The 16,842-nt window shown below is 51.4% G+C and overlaps 1 protein-coding gene across 2 annotated transcripts in view; it reads right to left on the minus strand.

Annotated features, from left to right (window-relative positions):
• Positions 1–6,798: 6,798 nt before the first annotated feature.
• RRM2 (ribonucleotide reductase regulatory subunit M2) overlaps positions 6,799–16,842 on the minus strand; it is a 56,251-nt gene continuing 46,207 nt past the window's right edge. For both annotated transcript variants that reach the window (XR_010136369.1, XM_054547764.2), the window contains exon 12: positions 6,799–12,293. Coding sequence is in view for 1 of the 2 variants with exons in the window: in XM_054547764.2 (XP_054403739.1) it covers positions 12,280–12,293 (14 nt within the window). In the remaining variant the exon portion in view is untranslated. The remainder of the gene's footprint in view (positions 12,294–16,842) is intronic.

Genomic DNA, 16,842 nt, shown 5'->3' on the forward strand with positions numbered 1-16,842 from the left:
TCCAGGGATGTGCCATCATGCCCAGCTAATTTTTTTATTTTTAGTAGACACAGGGATTTGCCATTTTGGCCAGGCTGGTCTTGAGCTCCTGACCTCAAGTGATCTGCCCGCCTTGGCCTCCCAAAATGCTGGGATTACAGGCATAAGCCACCGTACCCAGCCAGAACTCTGCTTCTCTGAATGAATCAGCCACAGAGCAACAGAGGCCTGATGTGATCGGAATCAAGGAAAATGACCTCGCCATGGAGGGGCAGGCAGCCAGGAGGGGATGAGCCTAGCTGGCCCAAAGGGCTCTTGCCACTGTTGACTCTGTCACAGGCTTCTTACTGGATGTTGCCCAGACACCTGCCTCCACCCCTCCAGTGTCCAAGAGCCTCGGAGCCCAGTCCCACAGGTCTCAGAGGGGTCAGATGGCACATCAGCCTGGTGAGTCCTGAGGGACATAAAATCCTTAGGCCCAGATGTGGCCGGTAAGTGCTGGGTAGCCAGTGCTGCCGCTCTTTGGCCATGCTCTCAGTGCTCACGCCTCTCCTGCTTCTATTTATTTTGTTTTGTTTTAGAGACAGGGTCTTGCTCTGTGGCCCAGGCTGGAGTGCAGTGGTGCCAGCATAGTTCGCTGCAGTCTCGAATTCCAGGGCTCAAGCCATCCTCCTGCCTTAGCCTCCCAAGTAGCTGGGTACACACCACCATACCTGGCTAATTTTTGTAATTTTTGTAGAGACAGGATCTTCCTAATGTTGCTCAGACTGGTCTCCAACTCCTGGGCTCAAGTAGTCTTCCCACCTCGGCCTCTCAAAGTGTTGGGATCACAGGTATGAGCCACTACACCCAGCCACTCTCCCACTTTTAAGAGTCTGCGTTTGAGTGGCCATTTATTTCCTTGCATGGATGCGTTGGCTGTTTCCCCTAACCTGAGCTACCCTGGAGGGAAGGACACTAGGCAAAAGGATGTCACAGTGTTGGCCTGGAAGGGAGAGGAGCGAGTTGGCAACCATTTGTTTCAAACCACTGGTACATAGCTACCAGTCCTCATGGCTCGTCCTGTTAAGGACTAGCTGCTAAACTCTTAACCCAATTTTTAATTTTTACTTTTTAGAGATGAGGCCTTGCTATGTTGCTCAGGCTAGCCTCGAACTCCTTGGGCTGAAGCGATCCCCTCACCTCCACTTCCTGAGTAGCTGGGACTAGCGTCCAGCTTCTTAGCCCAATTTCAATTAAAACTGTGTATGTTTATCTTTTAGGGCTGCTGTGACAAATTACCACAAACTCAGTGGCTTAAAACGACCTGTGAGAAATGATTGTTTCTAGACCACCTAGTTCATAGTTTTGTTTTTTGTTTTTTTTTGTTTTGTTTTTGAGACAGAGTCTTCCTCTGTCTCCCAGGCTGCCAGGCTGGAGTGCAGTGGTGCTATCTCAGCTCACTGCAACCTCCTTCTCCCGGGTTTAAGCAATTCTCCTGCCTCAGCCTCCCAAGTAGCTGGGATTACAGACACGTACCACCATGCCCAGGTAGTTTTTGTATTTTTAGTAGAGACAGTGTTTCATCATGTCGGCCAGGCTGCTCTCAAACTGATCCTGGGGGAGGGACAGACATGAAAATGATTTGCTGAATGCCAGAAGAGAGTATCATAAAAAGAGCCAGGCACAGTGGCTCACACCTATAATCCCAGCAATTTGGGAGGCTGAGGAACGAGGATTGCTTGAGCCTACAAGTTCAAGACCAGCCTGGGCAACATGGTGACACTTTATCTGTATAATTTTTTTTTTAAATTAGCTGCATGTGGTGGCTATCTCCTGTAGTCCCAGCTACTCGGGAGGCTGAGGTGAGAGGATCTCTTGAGCCCTGGAGGTCAAGGCTGCAGTGAGACATGATCGCAACACTGCACTCCAGCCTGGGTGACAGCGCTGAGACCCTGTCTCAAAAAAAAAAAGAGAGAGAGAGAGAGCTGTGCAGTCTGTCATATTGAGCACAATCCCACCTGGACATCACCAGGAAAATTGGAAAATATTTTGAATGGAATAATAAACTCCTACATATCAAAACTTGTATGCGCAGGGATGCAACCGAAGCAGTGTTTAGAGGGAAATTTCTAGCCTGAAATGCTTGCCTGAGCCCAGGAGTTCAAGACCAGCCTGAACTGGACAGAGGAGGAAGGATTAAAAAGAAATGCACTAAGATCTATCTCAAGAAATTACAAAAGGAACAGCAAAATAAATCCAAAGCAAGCAGGACTAGAAATAAGAATACACATTTAATGAACTAAGAAACAGAAACACTCGACAAAACCTAAAGTCAGTTCCTTGAAAAGGCTGCGAAAACTAATACATTTCTGGTGAGAATGATTGAGAAGAAAAGGGATGACAACTGCTGCCATCCTGCAGGTAAATTGCAATATGCTGCCTCTTGCTAGCTGCGTGTCTTCGGGCAAATGAATTAACCACTCTAAGCCTGTTTCCTCATCTGAAAATTGAGAAATAGAATATCTGCCTCACTGGCTATTATGAGAATTAAATGAGATAGTGTGAGTTAAGTGTCCAGCAGAGAATAGAAACTATATAAATCATATTAGTTATGATCACAGTGGTGGCGGTTATCAGTATTCTAAAGTGTCACAGCGGGCCGGGTGCGGTGGCTCACACCTGTAATCCCAGCACTTTGGGAGGCTGAGGCAGGTAGATGACCTGAGGTCAGAAGTTCAAGACCAGCCTGGCCAACATGTTGAAACCCCATCTCTACTAAAAATACAAAAATCAGCCAGGCATGGTGGTGCATGCCTGCCGTCCCAGCTACTCAGGAGGCAGAGGCACAAGAATCGCTTGAACCTGGGAGGCGGAGGTTGCAGTGAGCCGTGATCATGCCACTGCACCCCAGCCTGGCGACACAGTGAGACTCCATCTTGTCTCAATAAATAAATAAATAAATAAATAAATAAAGATAAAGTGTTACGGGGGAACAGAGAGGGAGGATGACTTCCTGCCCTGGCAGGTGACAGGGAGGAGATGATTTCTAAGCCCTGAAGGATGGAGAGGACTTCATAGAAGAAGAGAAAGAAGGACCATCCAGGCTGAGAGCCTAGTGAGCAGGAGGCGGGAGCCCTGGAGGCCTGAGGTTCATCCAGAGGGGAGAAGGGGCCAACCACGACTGCCAAGGCCCTCGCGGGCCTCTCTGAGGCAGTGGCTGACATTTGAGGCCAACGTTGAAAACATAAATGGGCCTGGCCCGCAGCCTTCATGCATTATGCAGCGAGGGTGAATAATGAATGACTTGGAATTTTTTTAACCATTTGGTCACAGATTTCTCTCCAGGGTGATGGAAATACAATGGCCATGCCCAGCCTGTCTGTGGAGCTCACAGACTGATTTAGTTATAATAACCTCCAGGCTCACAGCAAAGTTATTTTCTGCTGGAAGCAAGTGAACAAGTCTTCACCAGACCAAGTCAGCTTCCCCCAGGACGAAGAGGTTCTCTCGGGACTGTTTATTTTCTCAAAGGCCTCTGTCTACATGACAGGGCACATTCAGGTAAAGAGCTCCTGGTGTGTCCGGAGCCAGATGTGTTAGGCTGTAAGCCTCAGCTGAGACCCAGACCTCCTCTGGGGGAACGGAGCCATGGGATGGCATTATCCTCTGCTCAGCACGAGGGCTCCATCATCCCACAGGAAAGTCATTGGTGGGGCTGCTCTCACAGAGAGGTGGCTCTGGGTGGAGGGCTTCCAGAGGAGGTGGCTCTAGAGCTGGATTAGACAAAGGGAAGCTCTAATCCCCAAAAATGAGGGGTATGGAGGTCCCCAGAATGTCATAATAATAAAGGCTTCAGAAAATATTTGCATCAGAATATGTAACTGGCAGAGTAACCTATGACCCTGGGCTCCTCTAAAAATACTGACAATCCCTGGCTTATCATGGTTCGACTCAGGATTTTTTGACTTTATGATGGTGTGAAAGTGATACACATTCAATAGAAACTGTACTTCCCTCAGAGTGCTGGACAGAGGCAGAGAGATGCAGCTCCCACTCAGCCACGCTGCCAATTTACAATGGGTTCATTGGGAAGTAACCCTGTTGTAAGTCAAGAAGCATCTGTAGTTATGAGGCAAATACCACACAACCCAGCAACTGCATTTTTGTGTGAATGTAAGTTCACAAAAGAATCTATGCACTAGTCTCCATAGCAGCTTTACTACAGTAGGCAAAAACTGGTAGCACTCAAATGTCCTTTTAAGGGTGAACGTCAGGCCAGGCATGGCGGCTCACATCTGTAATCCCAGCACTTTGGGAGGCCGAGGCGGGTGGATGCCCTAAGTCGGGAGTTTGAGACCAGCCTGGCCAACGTGGTGAAACCCTGTCTATACCAAAAATACAAAAATTAGCCGGGCGTGGTGGCATATGGCTGTAATCCCAGCTACTTGGGAGGCTGAGGCATGAGAATAGCTGAACCCAGGAGGTGGAGGTTGCGGTGAGCCGAGATCGCGCCACTACACTGCAGCCTTGGCGACAGAGTAAGACTCTGTCTCAAAACAAACAAACAAAAAAAGGGTGAATGCCAGACACACTGCAGCATGTCCAAATCCAGAAACACCACTCAGTAATGAAAAGAATAAATCATCAGTACACAGTGTCTTAGTCTGTTCCAGCTGCTATAACAAAATACCTTAGATTGCATAATTTATAAAGAGCAGAAACTTATTGTTCACAGCTCTGGAGGCTGGGAAGTCCAAGATCAAGGTGCCAGCAGAATCGGTGTCTGTTGAGTGCTCTCGGATTCATAGACAGCAGTTTGTTGCTGTGTCCTCACGTGCTGAAAGGGGCAGTGGCACTCCCTTCACCTCTCTTATAAGGGCATTAATCCCACTCATGAGGTCACAGCCCTCATGACTTAATCACTTCCCAAAGTGATTCCCACCTCTTAAAACTATTATATTGGGTATGAGATTCCAACATATGAATTTAGGAAGGCACCAACATTCAAATCACAGCACACAGCAACCTGGATGACTCTCCAGAGAACTATGCCGACTGCAAAAAGTCAATCCCAAAAGGTTACTAGTTGCTTGATTCCATGTACAGACCATTCTTATGGTGACAAAGGTATAAAGATGGAGAACAGATTGGTGGTTGCCAGAGGCTGGGGGTAGATGATTGTGTTAGAAACAAACAGGAGGGATGGCCAGGCACAGTGGCTCATGCCTGTAATCCCAGCACTTTGGGAGGCCGAGGCGGGCGGATCACCTGAGGCTGGGAGTTCAAGACCAGCCTGACCAACATGGAGAAACCCCATCTCTATTAAAAATACAAAATTAGCCAGGCATGGTGGCGTATGTCTGTAATCCCAGCGACTTGGGAGGCTGAGGCAGGAGAATCGCTTGAACCTGGGAGGCAGAGGTTGCGGTGAGCCAAGATAGTGCCATTGCACTCCAGCCTGGACAACAAGAGCGAAACCCCATCTAAAAAAAAAAGAAAATTAGAAGTAGAATTACCATATGATCAGGAATTCCACTTCTGGGTATATGCCCAAAAGAACTGAAAACAGGGTCTTGAAGAGTTATTTTGTGCACACATGTTCACAGCAGCATTATTCCCAATGTCTAAAACTTGGGCGGCTGCTACCCAGTGTCCACTGACTGATGAATGGATGAGTAACATGCTGTGATATCCATAATGAAATATTATTCAGCCTGAGAAAAGGAAAGAAATTCAGACATGCTACAGATACGCATGAACTCTGAAGACATTACACTAAGTGAAATAAGCTAGACACAAAAAGGCAAGTACTGTATGAATCCACCCATAGGAGGTACCTAGAATGGTCAAATTCATAGGAACACAGTCAGGTGCAATGGCTCATGCCTGTAATCCCAGCACTTTGGGAGGCTGAGGCAGGTAGATCACTTGAGGTCAGGTGTTTGAGACCAGCCTGGTCAACATGGTGAAACCCTGTCTCTACTAAAAAATATCAAAAAAAAAAAAAAAATTAGCTGAACGTGGTGGTGTGTGCCTGTAATCCCAGCTACTCAGAGGGCTGAAGGAGGAGAATCACTTGAACCTGGGAGATGGAGGTTGTAAGTAAGCCGAGATTGCGCCACTGCACTCCCACCTGGGGAACATAGTGAGACTCCATCTCAAAAACTAAAATAAAATTTTTTTTTTAATTCATATGAACAGAAGGTAGGATAGTGGTTGCCAGGGGCTTTGGGGAGGAAGGAATAGAGAGTTAGTGTTTAACGAGTATAGAGTTTAGTTTTCCAAGATGAAAAGAGTTCTAGAGATGGATGGCGGTGATGGCTATACAACATTATGAATGTATTTAATAATGTTGAACCGTACACTTACAAATGGTCAAGATGATAAAGTTTATGTGTATTTTAACACAATTTTTAAAATAGGGGAAAAAACAGCCAGACACAAAGACCACATACAACACGGTTCATTTATATGAGGTTTAAGAAAGACCAAACTATTCTATGGCAACAGAGTCAGAATGAGGGGTTACTGAAGAGAGTGTGAGTGAGGCTGGGCAGGCCCTGCGGTGCCCTCTGGGCACTGGCCATGCTCTATATCCTAACAGAGGTGGTGGGTGCAGAATATGCACGTCTAAAACTTATCAAACTACAGACTTCAGATTTGTGCACTTTTCTGCATGTAATTATATCTAAATCAACATTTTTAAATAAGAAAAAAGCCCACATGCCTAGATTAAGGAATAGAAGGACTACAGCAGAGTGTTAGCAGGGCCTTTCTGGGCATCTTTTTCTCTTCTTTGTATTTTCCCTATCTCCAAATTTCCTGTAAAATGAGGAGGTACTGCATAAGAGAAACTTTATAGTAGCTATCAACATTTTTTCTTTTTTTTTTTTTTTAATCATTTTTGAGTCTCACTCTGTCACCCAGGCTGGAAAGCAGTGGTACAATCATAGCTCAGTGCAGCCTCTAGCTCCTGGGCTCAAGTGATCCTCCTGCCTCAGCCTCCCAAATACCTGAAACTACAGGCATGTGCCACCACGCCTGGCTAAGTTTTAAATTTTTTGTAGAGATGGGGTCTTGCTGTGTTGCCCAGGCTAGTCTGGAACTCCTGGCTTCAGGTGGTCCTTTGTCCTCCCAAAGTGCTGGGATTATAGGCATAAGCCACCATACCTAACCTTTTTTTTTTTTTTTTTTTTTAAGGAAAAAATTCAGTAGTCTACAGTCATTGAGGTCTTCTGAAGACACTGACCCCTCAGGGAATGTTTCTTCCTCACTCCACCCCACAGGTGCTCGCTCGTGGGCCTGCTTTCACGGGGGACACAGAGCTGGGAGAGCTTCACCTGCCCAGGGAGCTCACTGAAGGCCCGGCTGGTGAGGGGCCAGCATGGATGGCCGTTCCCCTCTGCTGACATCACGGCCAGGGCAGCCTGCCACTAAGGAGCTCCTCAAATTCTGCTTCTCCCCAAGCACCGCTGTCTTAGCTCAGGCCGCAGACGGGGCAGCGTAATCAGCAGAAATCTACTTCTCACAGTTCTGGGACCAGAAGTCCAAGGTGAAGGTGCAGCCAGGGCCCAGTGTCCAGTAAGGGCTCCTCCTGGGTGGGGGGCGGCTGCCCCCTCCCCGAGTCCTCACGTGGCAGAGAGAAGGTGGCAGGCTCTTATAAGGATCCTAATCCTAGTGAATCAGCACCCGCCCGTACGACCTCATTTGACCATAATTACTGCCCTACTCCAAATGCAGCCACACTGGGGGTTTGGGCCTCAACATGTGAATTGCAGGGGACACAGTTCAATCAATGGTGCCTCCATAGTCCCACCTCCAAGGCTTTGCCAGATCACGCCCCCCCACGGAGCACACCCTGCACAGAACCAGCCCAATCGCCACTCGGCCACCCAGCCACCCAGGCAGATCTAGGTCCTAATCAGCCCGCGCCAGGCCAGGGGCTCCAGAGGGCAGGAACCCTGCCTTCTGCCCAGCCGGTTCAGGCCCTCGTTCTCTCCAAGTTCACTGAACTGGGTTATACTGAATTCTTCTGGGCAGGTCTTCCGGCCGTGTGGCCATCAGAAGCCCAGAAGGAGACTGTGCATCGGGGGTGCCCGCGGAGCCCCATCACCTCTCTCCTCGCTCTCCTTCTCTACTGAGGCATGAGGGCCGATTCCAGGTGAGGCTCTCAAGCTCCACAGAGCTCTTCCCGAGGCGGTGGGAAGAGCTACTCCCATCCAGCCACGGGCCTGCATTGGTCTGGGCCTCTGCAGAGGGAGGTAGGGGGATAGATGGGGATTTGCGGGGGTGCTGGAACTGGGTCATCCCTAGAGCCAGATGATGGGTCCAGCTGCTTCTTGGGTGACTGGCCAACCCAGTGGTGGGGATCTGGCTGCGGAAACAGGCTAGGCACTTGCCACTATTGTGCAAGTGCACTTGGGATGCCGTTGGGGGAGAAAGGGGACTAAGGACAGGGGAACCAAATAACAGAGAGAGATGAAATAAGATGGCAAAGAGAGAAGAGAAAGAATAATCTTCATCACCAACACCACTGAGCGCCTGCTATGGAACCCATGCCGGCCAAGCTTCGCACACCTCATTCTCATGACGATCCTAGGAGGTAGGGGCTATTTATCTCCCCATTTTGCAGATGCGGAAAACTGAGCACAGAGCGTTTAAGTCACTTGTCAAAGGGCTTACAACTAGGAGGTGGTGAGCTCATTTGAACCCAGGCAGCCAGAGTCCACACTGTCGAGTGCTGTGAGAAGAAGGGAGAAAGTTGAATGGAGGCGGCAGGAGAGGACAGACAAGGAAGAAGGCGAAGGAAACCGGATTTTCCATTCAACAGATATTTCCTGAGTGCTGATTTGCCACTGTTCCCCGGGACTCAGGGGGTTGGCATCACAGGTGTGGGATCTGTGTGGTCACACCGGGCCCCTGCTCAGATGTGCCCTGAGCTCGGTTTCAGGCTCTGCTGCCACCATCTTGAAATTCTTCATTGTTTTTAACAAAGGGCCCCACATTGCATTTTGCAACTGATGTGAGCAGTCCTGGGTGCAGCAACAACACACCCAGCCCCTCCCTTCGCCAGGATTCTATTCAGAGGCTGCACCGACCGACAGAAGGAAGAGGGGAAAGGGCCGACCCAGCAAGAGGCGAATGTCCTCTAATGCCATGCGGAGGGCTGGGGAAAGGGCACAGGTTGTCTTTGAAGCTGGAAAGGCATAATTCAATTATTTTTACAATTTCATTACTGGAAAAATCTATTGGCCCCAGGAGCATTCTGCTCACAAAATTGAACTAAAAACAAAAGGGCCTTCAGCGTCTTCCCTCAGCTCTCGGTTGAGCCGGCTTCCTATAAATCACTGACGGAGACAAGAAGCGCTGCAGAAGCAGTGTCCTCTGTCCGCCCCTTCCCCCGTCCCTCCCGAGCAGGGTCAGGTGGAGGCAGCGGAAGTGGGAGGGAAACAGGCACAGCCCAGGGACCACCATGGTGCCAGCCCCGGCCTCCTTCATCTCATCCGACCTTCCCCAGACCCTCACCAGACAGGCGGGCCTCAGCACCCATGACTTAGAACAGAGAAATTTCACCCCATGCAAGGCGACACAGCAGGCTAGTTAGCAGATAGGGCAGGACTCAGCCCAGGTCTGTCTGGCTCCCAAACGCATGCCCTGTAAACACAGATGTTCCCCCTGTTAATGCACTCATGCTCAAATGCACGCAGACCCCAAAGGAGCTGTGCTTCCCCTCATCCTTGGGCGTTGGCCCGGCCTGGACTAGCAGGGCTCCTCTGCCGGGTTTTCTAAACAAGCAGCACCGCCTCCTAAGTTTTCCCAGCCTCTGGACAGGTGGGGACACCTCACAGCTCCTGTCTTCTCCTCTTCATCCCGAGCAACACAAGGGCCAAGTTTCTGTATATTTTGTTTGTTCCTGAGACCTCGTGTCCAGAACAGTGCCTGACACATAACTGACACTCAATATTTTTTAATAAGAAAGACTGTTCCAGGGACGTTGCTGGTGGGGAGGTGTCTGTGACTATTCTGCAGCCGAGCAGGATTCGTTCCTGCCTCTGCCTGGCTGCCCTGCTCGGCTCCCTATGCCAGGGGTCCTGGGGTGGCATCCATGTCGTACTGACCCAGATGCTCAGGACAGCGGCGGCTGCTGCTCCCAGATCACCCTGTTCCTTTGTTCAACACCAGCTCTGTCTTACAGGCAACATTGGGGAGACTCTGGCACTGACCAGTGGACACCACCTTGCCCAGCCCTGCTTAGCTCACTCGACCCACAGGCCCCTCTTTAGGAACAATTGCAGAAATGTCACCAGCTGACATGAAGGGCCGGGGCTGCCCTGGAAGCACGGCTCAGGAGGAAGGCGGGAGACGCAGACAACAGCAGCAGCCAAACCCAACGGCTTCTCAGCCCACTGGTGCCGCTGGATTTCTCTTTCCCTTTCCTGTGCCTTGCCTGGTACTGCATGGCTCTTAGCAAGGAGTTGCTCTGTGTTTATGTCTTATCTCATTTAATCCTCCTGACAGCCCAGTGGGCAGAGCTGACTGTTCACCAGTGAGGAGGCTGGGCTAAGCTGCCAGCCAGCAGAGGAGGGGCTTGGCCTCCACACCACACCCTGCCCCATCACATGCTCGCTGCCTGGGGTCTGTGCAGGCCCCGCAGCCTATAATGAGTGGCACAGCCTGTGCTGGGTCTGCTCAGTGTGGAGGGTCACCTAGATGCCCACGTTTCCCCTGATGAGGCCTGAGCCCCACATCTCAAAGGAGCTTGCAGCCCTGAGGTGCCTGGGCTGGGGACAAGCCCCCTCTCTGTCACTTAGCTCTCTCCTTTTAAAGGACGCCACCTCTCCTGGTCTCTTGACTTTGGAACAGACACAGCTTCTTTCTGGCATCTGATTCCTAATCAGGCATTCATTCCGCTGTGCTCTCAAAGGGCTGTGGCTGGGGGCGGGGGCGTGGGGGTGCGGGACACAGGCCCTATGGAGTCTCCTGTGCTGCCTCTGCTGTGCCAGGCACACAGGAGCCTGCACACCCCCTTCCAGCAGCAAGACAGCAGGTTGGAGAGAAGGAGGAGGGAGGAGAGGGGGAGACCCAGGCCATAAATGACCCATGTCCCAGCTGGGGCTGGTGTCTGTCCCCACCGCCAACCCAAATGACCTCAGTCACTCTGGGGCTGAGCTCATCAGCTCCCCAGGCGCCTCCTTGGCATCGTTCTCTCTTGTCCCCCTCCTTTCTCTGTCTCTCGCCTGACAGGAAAACAAAGCTGACAGTACAGCCCATTCACCCCTGCACCCCCAGCATTCATGACTCACCCTGAAACTCCCCCCTGGTTCCAGCGCCCACGAGCCAGGGGCCGTCTGATTTCACCACGGGGCAAGATCAAAGTGACCTGGCCAAGCGACCCCTTCTTGAGGAGGGAGGACATTTATTTCCATGATAAGCAAGTCAACTCCCAAGTCATGATATATTTATGTTCTATGTCTCCAGCCACCTGCTCAGCCTCAAAATCAAATTCCATTTCCAAAGAGGAAATGTGAAATGGGAAAACTGGGAATGGGTCACCCTGGAAGGTAGAGGCAGCTCAAGGGGTTCCGGCAGGTGCAGGTGCTCACTCTGGATGTCCGGAGCTGCCTTAAAGCTAGGAAGTTGGCAGGGAATGGCACCTCCTTCTCTCTGGAAAGCCTGAGCCCTAGTCCCGGGGGCCTCCCATGATGCCTTCAGGGACAGCAGGGGCACCAGCTGCTCCCGTGGCCTAGCTCACTCGGGTACCAGAATCTGGATCAGAACCATCAGATGGGGCCACTATCTATGTAAACTGGATGCCAGCCAAGGCCTCCCAGGCCCTCAGGAACTAGGAAAACCTGACTCACATCTCCCTCTTCTCCCCAAGTTCCAGCGTGGGCAGAAGTTCAAAGCCAGCTCCCAGACTTCCTCAGATCCCCAGGGGCTGCCATCTCCCTGGCCTCAGGCTCCTGCTCTTGCTCCCGTCCTTAGGAAGCCCGGTGCGGAGGCCAGCTCTCCAAACTCAGAGACACTCATTTTCATGGCATGAGCACTCAGGGCTGTGCAGACCTCGAGGGGGCCAGGAAAGGGGCACATATTCGTGGCCATGCCTGCCAGCTTCCGAGGAGCAGCCGCCCCGTCTTCAAATGCCCTCTGTCTGCTGGGGAGCCCCCCTGCGCCTCCCCCACCCCAGCTCACGCTTACCGTCTTGGCTTTGCATCTCTTACAGTCTCTGTAGCAAAAACCAGAACTTGTCCCACGCAGAGCATTTTGCTGGCTCCTCTGTTGCGTTGGCACCAGGGGACATCGAGGCCTTCACAGCGCCTATGAGCACTTTTCTAGAACAAAGACAGTCTTTGTCTTTCAGAGCAATTCTGGACCCAGCAATTAACTTAAGATTTCCCCTCAGGTTGCACGTCTAAAACTACACCTGAAGGGGGTGCTTCAACTTGGGAACTTACAAAGAGAAGCAGCTGGGCACAGTGGCGCACACCTGTAATCCCAGCACTGTGGGAGGCTGAGGCAGGAGGATTGAGCCCAGGAATTCAAAACTAGCCTGGGCAACACAGTGAGACCCCATCTCTACAAAAAAAAAAAAAAATACAAAAAGTAGCTGGGCATGGTGGCATGTGCCTGTAGTCCCAGCTACTTGGAAGGCTGAGGTGGAAGGATGGCTTGTGCCCGGGAAGTGGAGGTTGCAGCGAGCTGTGATTGTACCACTGCACTCCAGCCTGGGTGACAGAGCAAGATCCTGTCTCTAAATAAATAAATAAACATTATAATAATAATTAAGAGAAGCAAGTGACCAGTGTTTGTTGAATAACAGATGAAACGGGTGTGTGTTGAGCATTTGCTCTGTGATGGGAGTTGGGAGCCACTGCCTGAAGGAGTCCATGGTACAGTTGCACAGGTTGGGTACTGAGGAAAGGTTGGATTGAAGGATAGAAGAATGAGTGGGTAATCAGGTTGGTAGGTGGGTAGAAGGAAGGAAGAATGAGTGGGTGATCAGGTTGGTGGGTGGGTAGAAGGAAGGAATGACTGGATAAATGGGAAAAGAAAAGGAGAAAAGAGAGGGAAGAAATGAATAAACAGGACGGGGGCTGGAAGGTGGAGCAGCCGGCCAGGCCAGAGCCGGCACATCTTTTTAGCAGGTAGAGATGCATAGGAGAGTGGTGTGGGACACACCGCAACCCCCAGAGTTGGTATCAAGATTATTTTAAACTGAAGACATTTGAGATTCAACAGATCCAGAAAGAAGCATTTTTGGAGTTTCCCTTATCTGACTAAAAGCAGAAACTTCTGGGAGTGAGGTTGCCATAAACCCCCTCTTCAAGAAGGGGCAGCTTCACTCCTAGGAAGGAGGCCCAGAGCGAAACTGCCATAAATTCCTTTCTGGGGTGGAGGGGAAGCCCTGCCAGGATGAAGGTGGAGGAGATCTCTCGAACCTGCTGTTAAATCAAAATTATTCAATGATGCTTGTTAATGATGGTAAGAAGGCACATTTTATTGGGGGCGTCAGGGGTTGGGGGAAGGAACTATCGCCTTAGGTATAGGACCCACTGTGATGCGATTCTGCAGTTGGGGAGAGAGGTTGGCTCAGCCACATATACAGCAAGGAAAAGTAGGAATTTATAGCCAAGGAGCAGGGTGGGAGTCAGTGGAGGGAAAACTACTAAGGGGAAACACCAGGAATGAGGGGGCTCTGGCTAAACCAACCTAGCAGGATTCTTGCTTAAGGCAAAAAAAAAAAAAAAACAGAAAAGCCTTTGTCTTTTCTACTGTTGATCTGTTGACTGTTAAATTTCTCAGACTCCCAAACACAGAACAAAGTGGGTAGAGGAAGAGCTTTTCCTCCTAACACTGTAGTTTGCATGCTTTAGAGTTGTCTCCAAGAAAGCCCGGGAGACAATTCCTCTGGCCAAGCAGACAGTTGACCTAAGGGCTTATTAAATCTCAGAGGCAGCCACCGTGGCCTTGTGTGGGAAGAGAAATCAGAACGGCCAAGTTATTTTCAGATGAGGACAGGCAGGCCGTAAGTCTCTGCCGTGAAGAGTTCTGGGTGGGAACCCACGGTCCAGTACACTGCCACCCAGGCTGGGGACATCGGCCCTGATCCCACCTCTCCACTTCCTCCTGGCCCAGAGAGAAGACACGAGGAGGAAGAGCCAGGACACAGGATGAGCAAGGGACAGAGGACCTTCCCACCGCCGCGCCCGCTGAAAACACCTGGCCCAGGACTACACACAGCCTGAGAGAACAGAAAGAAGCAAGGCAGGGCGCGGTGTTCAGAGCCCTGACAATCACCAGCTACCACATCCTACACACAAGCACGGACACACACCTACCACCCCACTGTTTGTCCCCTGCAGCCAGGCAGGGCGAGAGGCGAGTCCAAGCTGAGCAGTGAGATCTCAGCAGCAGGGCATTTGAGAGAAGGCTGTCCTGGGCCCTCGGATCAGCTTCTTCCCAATTCCATCAAGAGGGCCTTTTGCTTCCAGTCATTTGCCCTTCACTGGCTCATCGTTCCTTGATTGGTTCAATCTTTTATCAACAATCATTTACTGAGCGCTTCTTATGGGGCAGGTGCTACACCAGAGCCACAAAAACCAAGGCAGATAAAACAGTTGGGAGGGTGCCACGCAGGGGTGGGAGAGTGGCAGTCGAGGCGTGTCTCAAGAGCAGCTGCGCCAGGGCTCTTGACAGGTATCACATGCATGAATCAAACAGCATTTGACATCCTGCTCCAGAAGGCAGAGTTCTTAGCCGTGTTCTCAAGGCAGCTGCCATCCTGCTGACACTGGCCCCAGCAAAGCGACCATGCCCTGTCCCCATCCTAAGTGGCATGTACAGACACACTTGTTTCCTAACAGGGTCAGTGGTGACCCATTGCCACGCTCCCAACCCCACCAGGGTAAAAGCTCTGAGAGAGAGACCATGAGCAAACCATCACCATCTAGACACGCTCATGCTTGTGGAGTGCTTAGGACACGGGCGGGGACACAGGGCCTGTTCCATCGCCGCTCAGCAAATAGAATGTGATGACAAGGCACTGCTCCGTGAGAGGATCCAAGCAGCTGGCGCGCCATAGGGAACAGGGCGAGGGCTTTGCAGGCAACAGGCTGAGCCTTGGTCCCTGCCTCTGCACCTGCTAGCTACGCATCGCAGACGGGCCTCAGTTTCTTCAGCTGTAAAATGGGACCATAATTCTCTACCCCCAGGGGTAGTGTGGAAGATAAAAGGAGACCCGGGACGCCTGACCCCTCACCAATTTGCCAGACACAGACAGAGAGAGCAGGGAGCACACGCGGTGTCCCTGACCCACCCTCACCCTGAGAGACCGGGCTTTGTTCAGGGCAGCTTGGTGTTCAGGGGCAGGGCACAGAAGCCAGTCGGCTGACCTAAGCGCGCCGGCCACCAGGAACCTGGGGTGCGAGCGGGGCTGGTGGACAGTAGGGCCCAGGAGAAGAACTGTGGGCCCCCGGCCTGCCCCGGCAGCCGGCTCTAGTCTCTGGACTTCACTCTCCCGCACTCAGCTCTGGAAGACCTGGTTAATTTAGAGGAGTCATTTTAATCAATTAGATGAAGTGTAAAGTAACTGTTCAGCTCTGCTCAGGAAATGGGGCCTGTCATCTTTAAGGCTTTATTGGAAAGGCATTAAGATAGAGTGGTGTCCTCCACACTGCCCTCGCCGAGCTAAGCTGAACCTCGGGGCAGAAGGACCTTCCAGAGCCCCTGTGACGACCCAGCAAGCTGTCACCAGCAGCTGCTGTGCTCCCCCTGGGCCGCTGGCTGCCCTTACTGCCTTCAAACGCCTCTGATGTGGCTGCTGCCCAGAGCTTCTAGGCACCCAGTCCAAGCTTCCTTCCCTGCCCATTCCCAGCTCCTCAGCAAAAGGGCTGTGAAGCACTGTACGCAGTCACCACGGGGCGTGTGCACAGGGACCAGGAAGCAATCAGCAGGCCCTGGACCCCTGCACTGATTCCAGTGAATCAAATGCAGCTTTTCCAGCACAGCTCTTCCATTTTGGAAGGCAGCATCCCGGTCTCTCTGGGTGAACCAGTCTCTGATCTCTTTGCCTTTCCTCACGTGTGGTGTTTTGGGTCATTCATCACCCTGGTCACCCAGGAAAGGATGAGAGCGGCGATGATGATGAACGCCTGTGGGCACGTTACACTTCCAGAGCTTGTTTAAAACTGTTATTTCCCGTAAGCTTTACAATATTTATCTCCCTTTTGTCCAGATGAGCGGCGGGAGCCTTAGAAACAGCTGGTCCCCGGCCGGTGAAATGTGGCCCCTGAGCCGTGTCCTCACCCCTGTTGGCTTCGCTTAGGTCTGCCCTTCTTCCTACACAGGGCCCCTGTCCTGGGACCGTCAGCTACGGAGCCCACTAATTGGGAGGTCCCCACATGTGACTCTACTTCAGTCCCTCTCCTGGCCGAAATTTCATCCCAGAGGATTCAGTGTAGGTGCCCAAAGGGAAATGTGTTTGATGGGGTCTCTCAAAGGCCCTGCAAGTGTTCCGATGAAGATAACCAAAAGAGGCCGGGCATAGTGGCTCACGCCTGTAATCCCAACACTTTGGGAGGTCGAGGCAGCCAGATTGCTTGAGCTCAGGAGTTTGAGAACAGCCTGGGCAACATAGTGAAACCCCATCTCTACAAAATATAAAAAATCATCTAGGTGTGGTGATGTGCACCTGTGGTCCCAGCTACTCAGGAGGCTAAGGTGGGAGGATGGCTTGAGCCCAAGAGGTTGAGGCTGTAGTGAGCTGTGTTTGGGCAAAAGGAAACCAAAAGAGTAAAGCGGGGTCCCCTCTGTGCGGCAGAATTCAAAACACTTTATTCCAGGAGCAGCAAAGGGTAAAGCCAGCTGAGAATGAGGAACCCC

This window comes from Pongo abelii, chromosome 12 (genome assembly GCF_028885655.2).
Source record: "Pongo abelii isolate AG06213 chromosome 12, NHGRI_mPonAbe1-v2.0_pri, whole genome shotgun sequence".
Lineage (NCBI taxonomy): Eukaryota > Metazoa > Chordata > Mammalia > Primates > Hominidae > Pongo > Pongo abelii.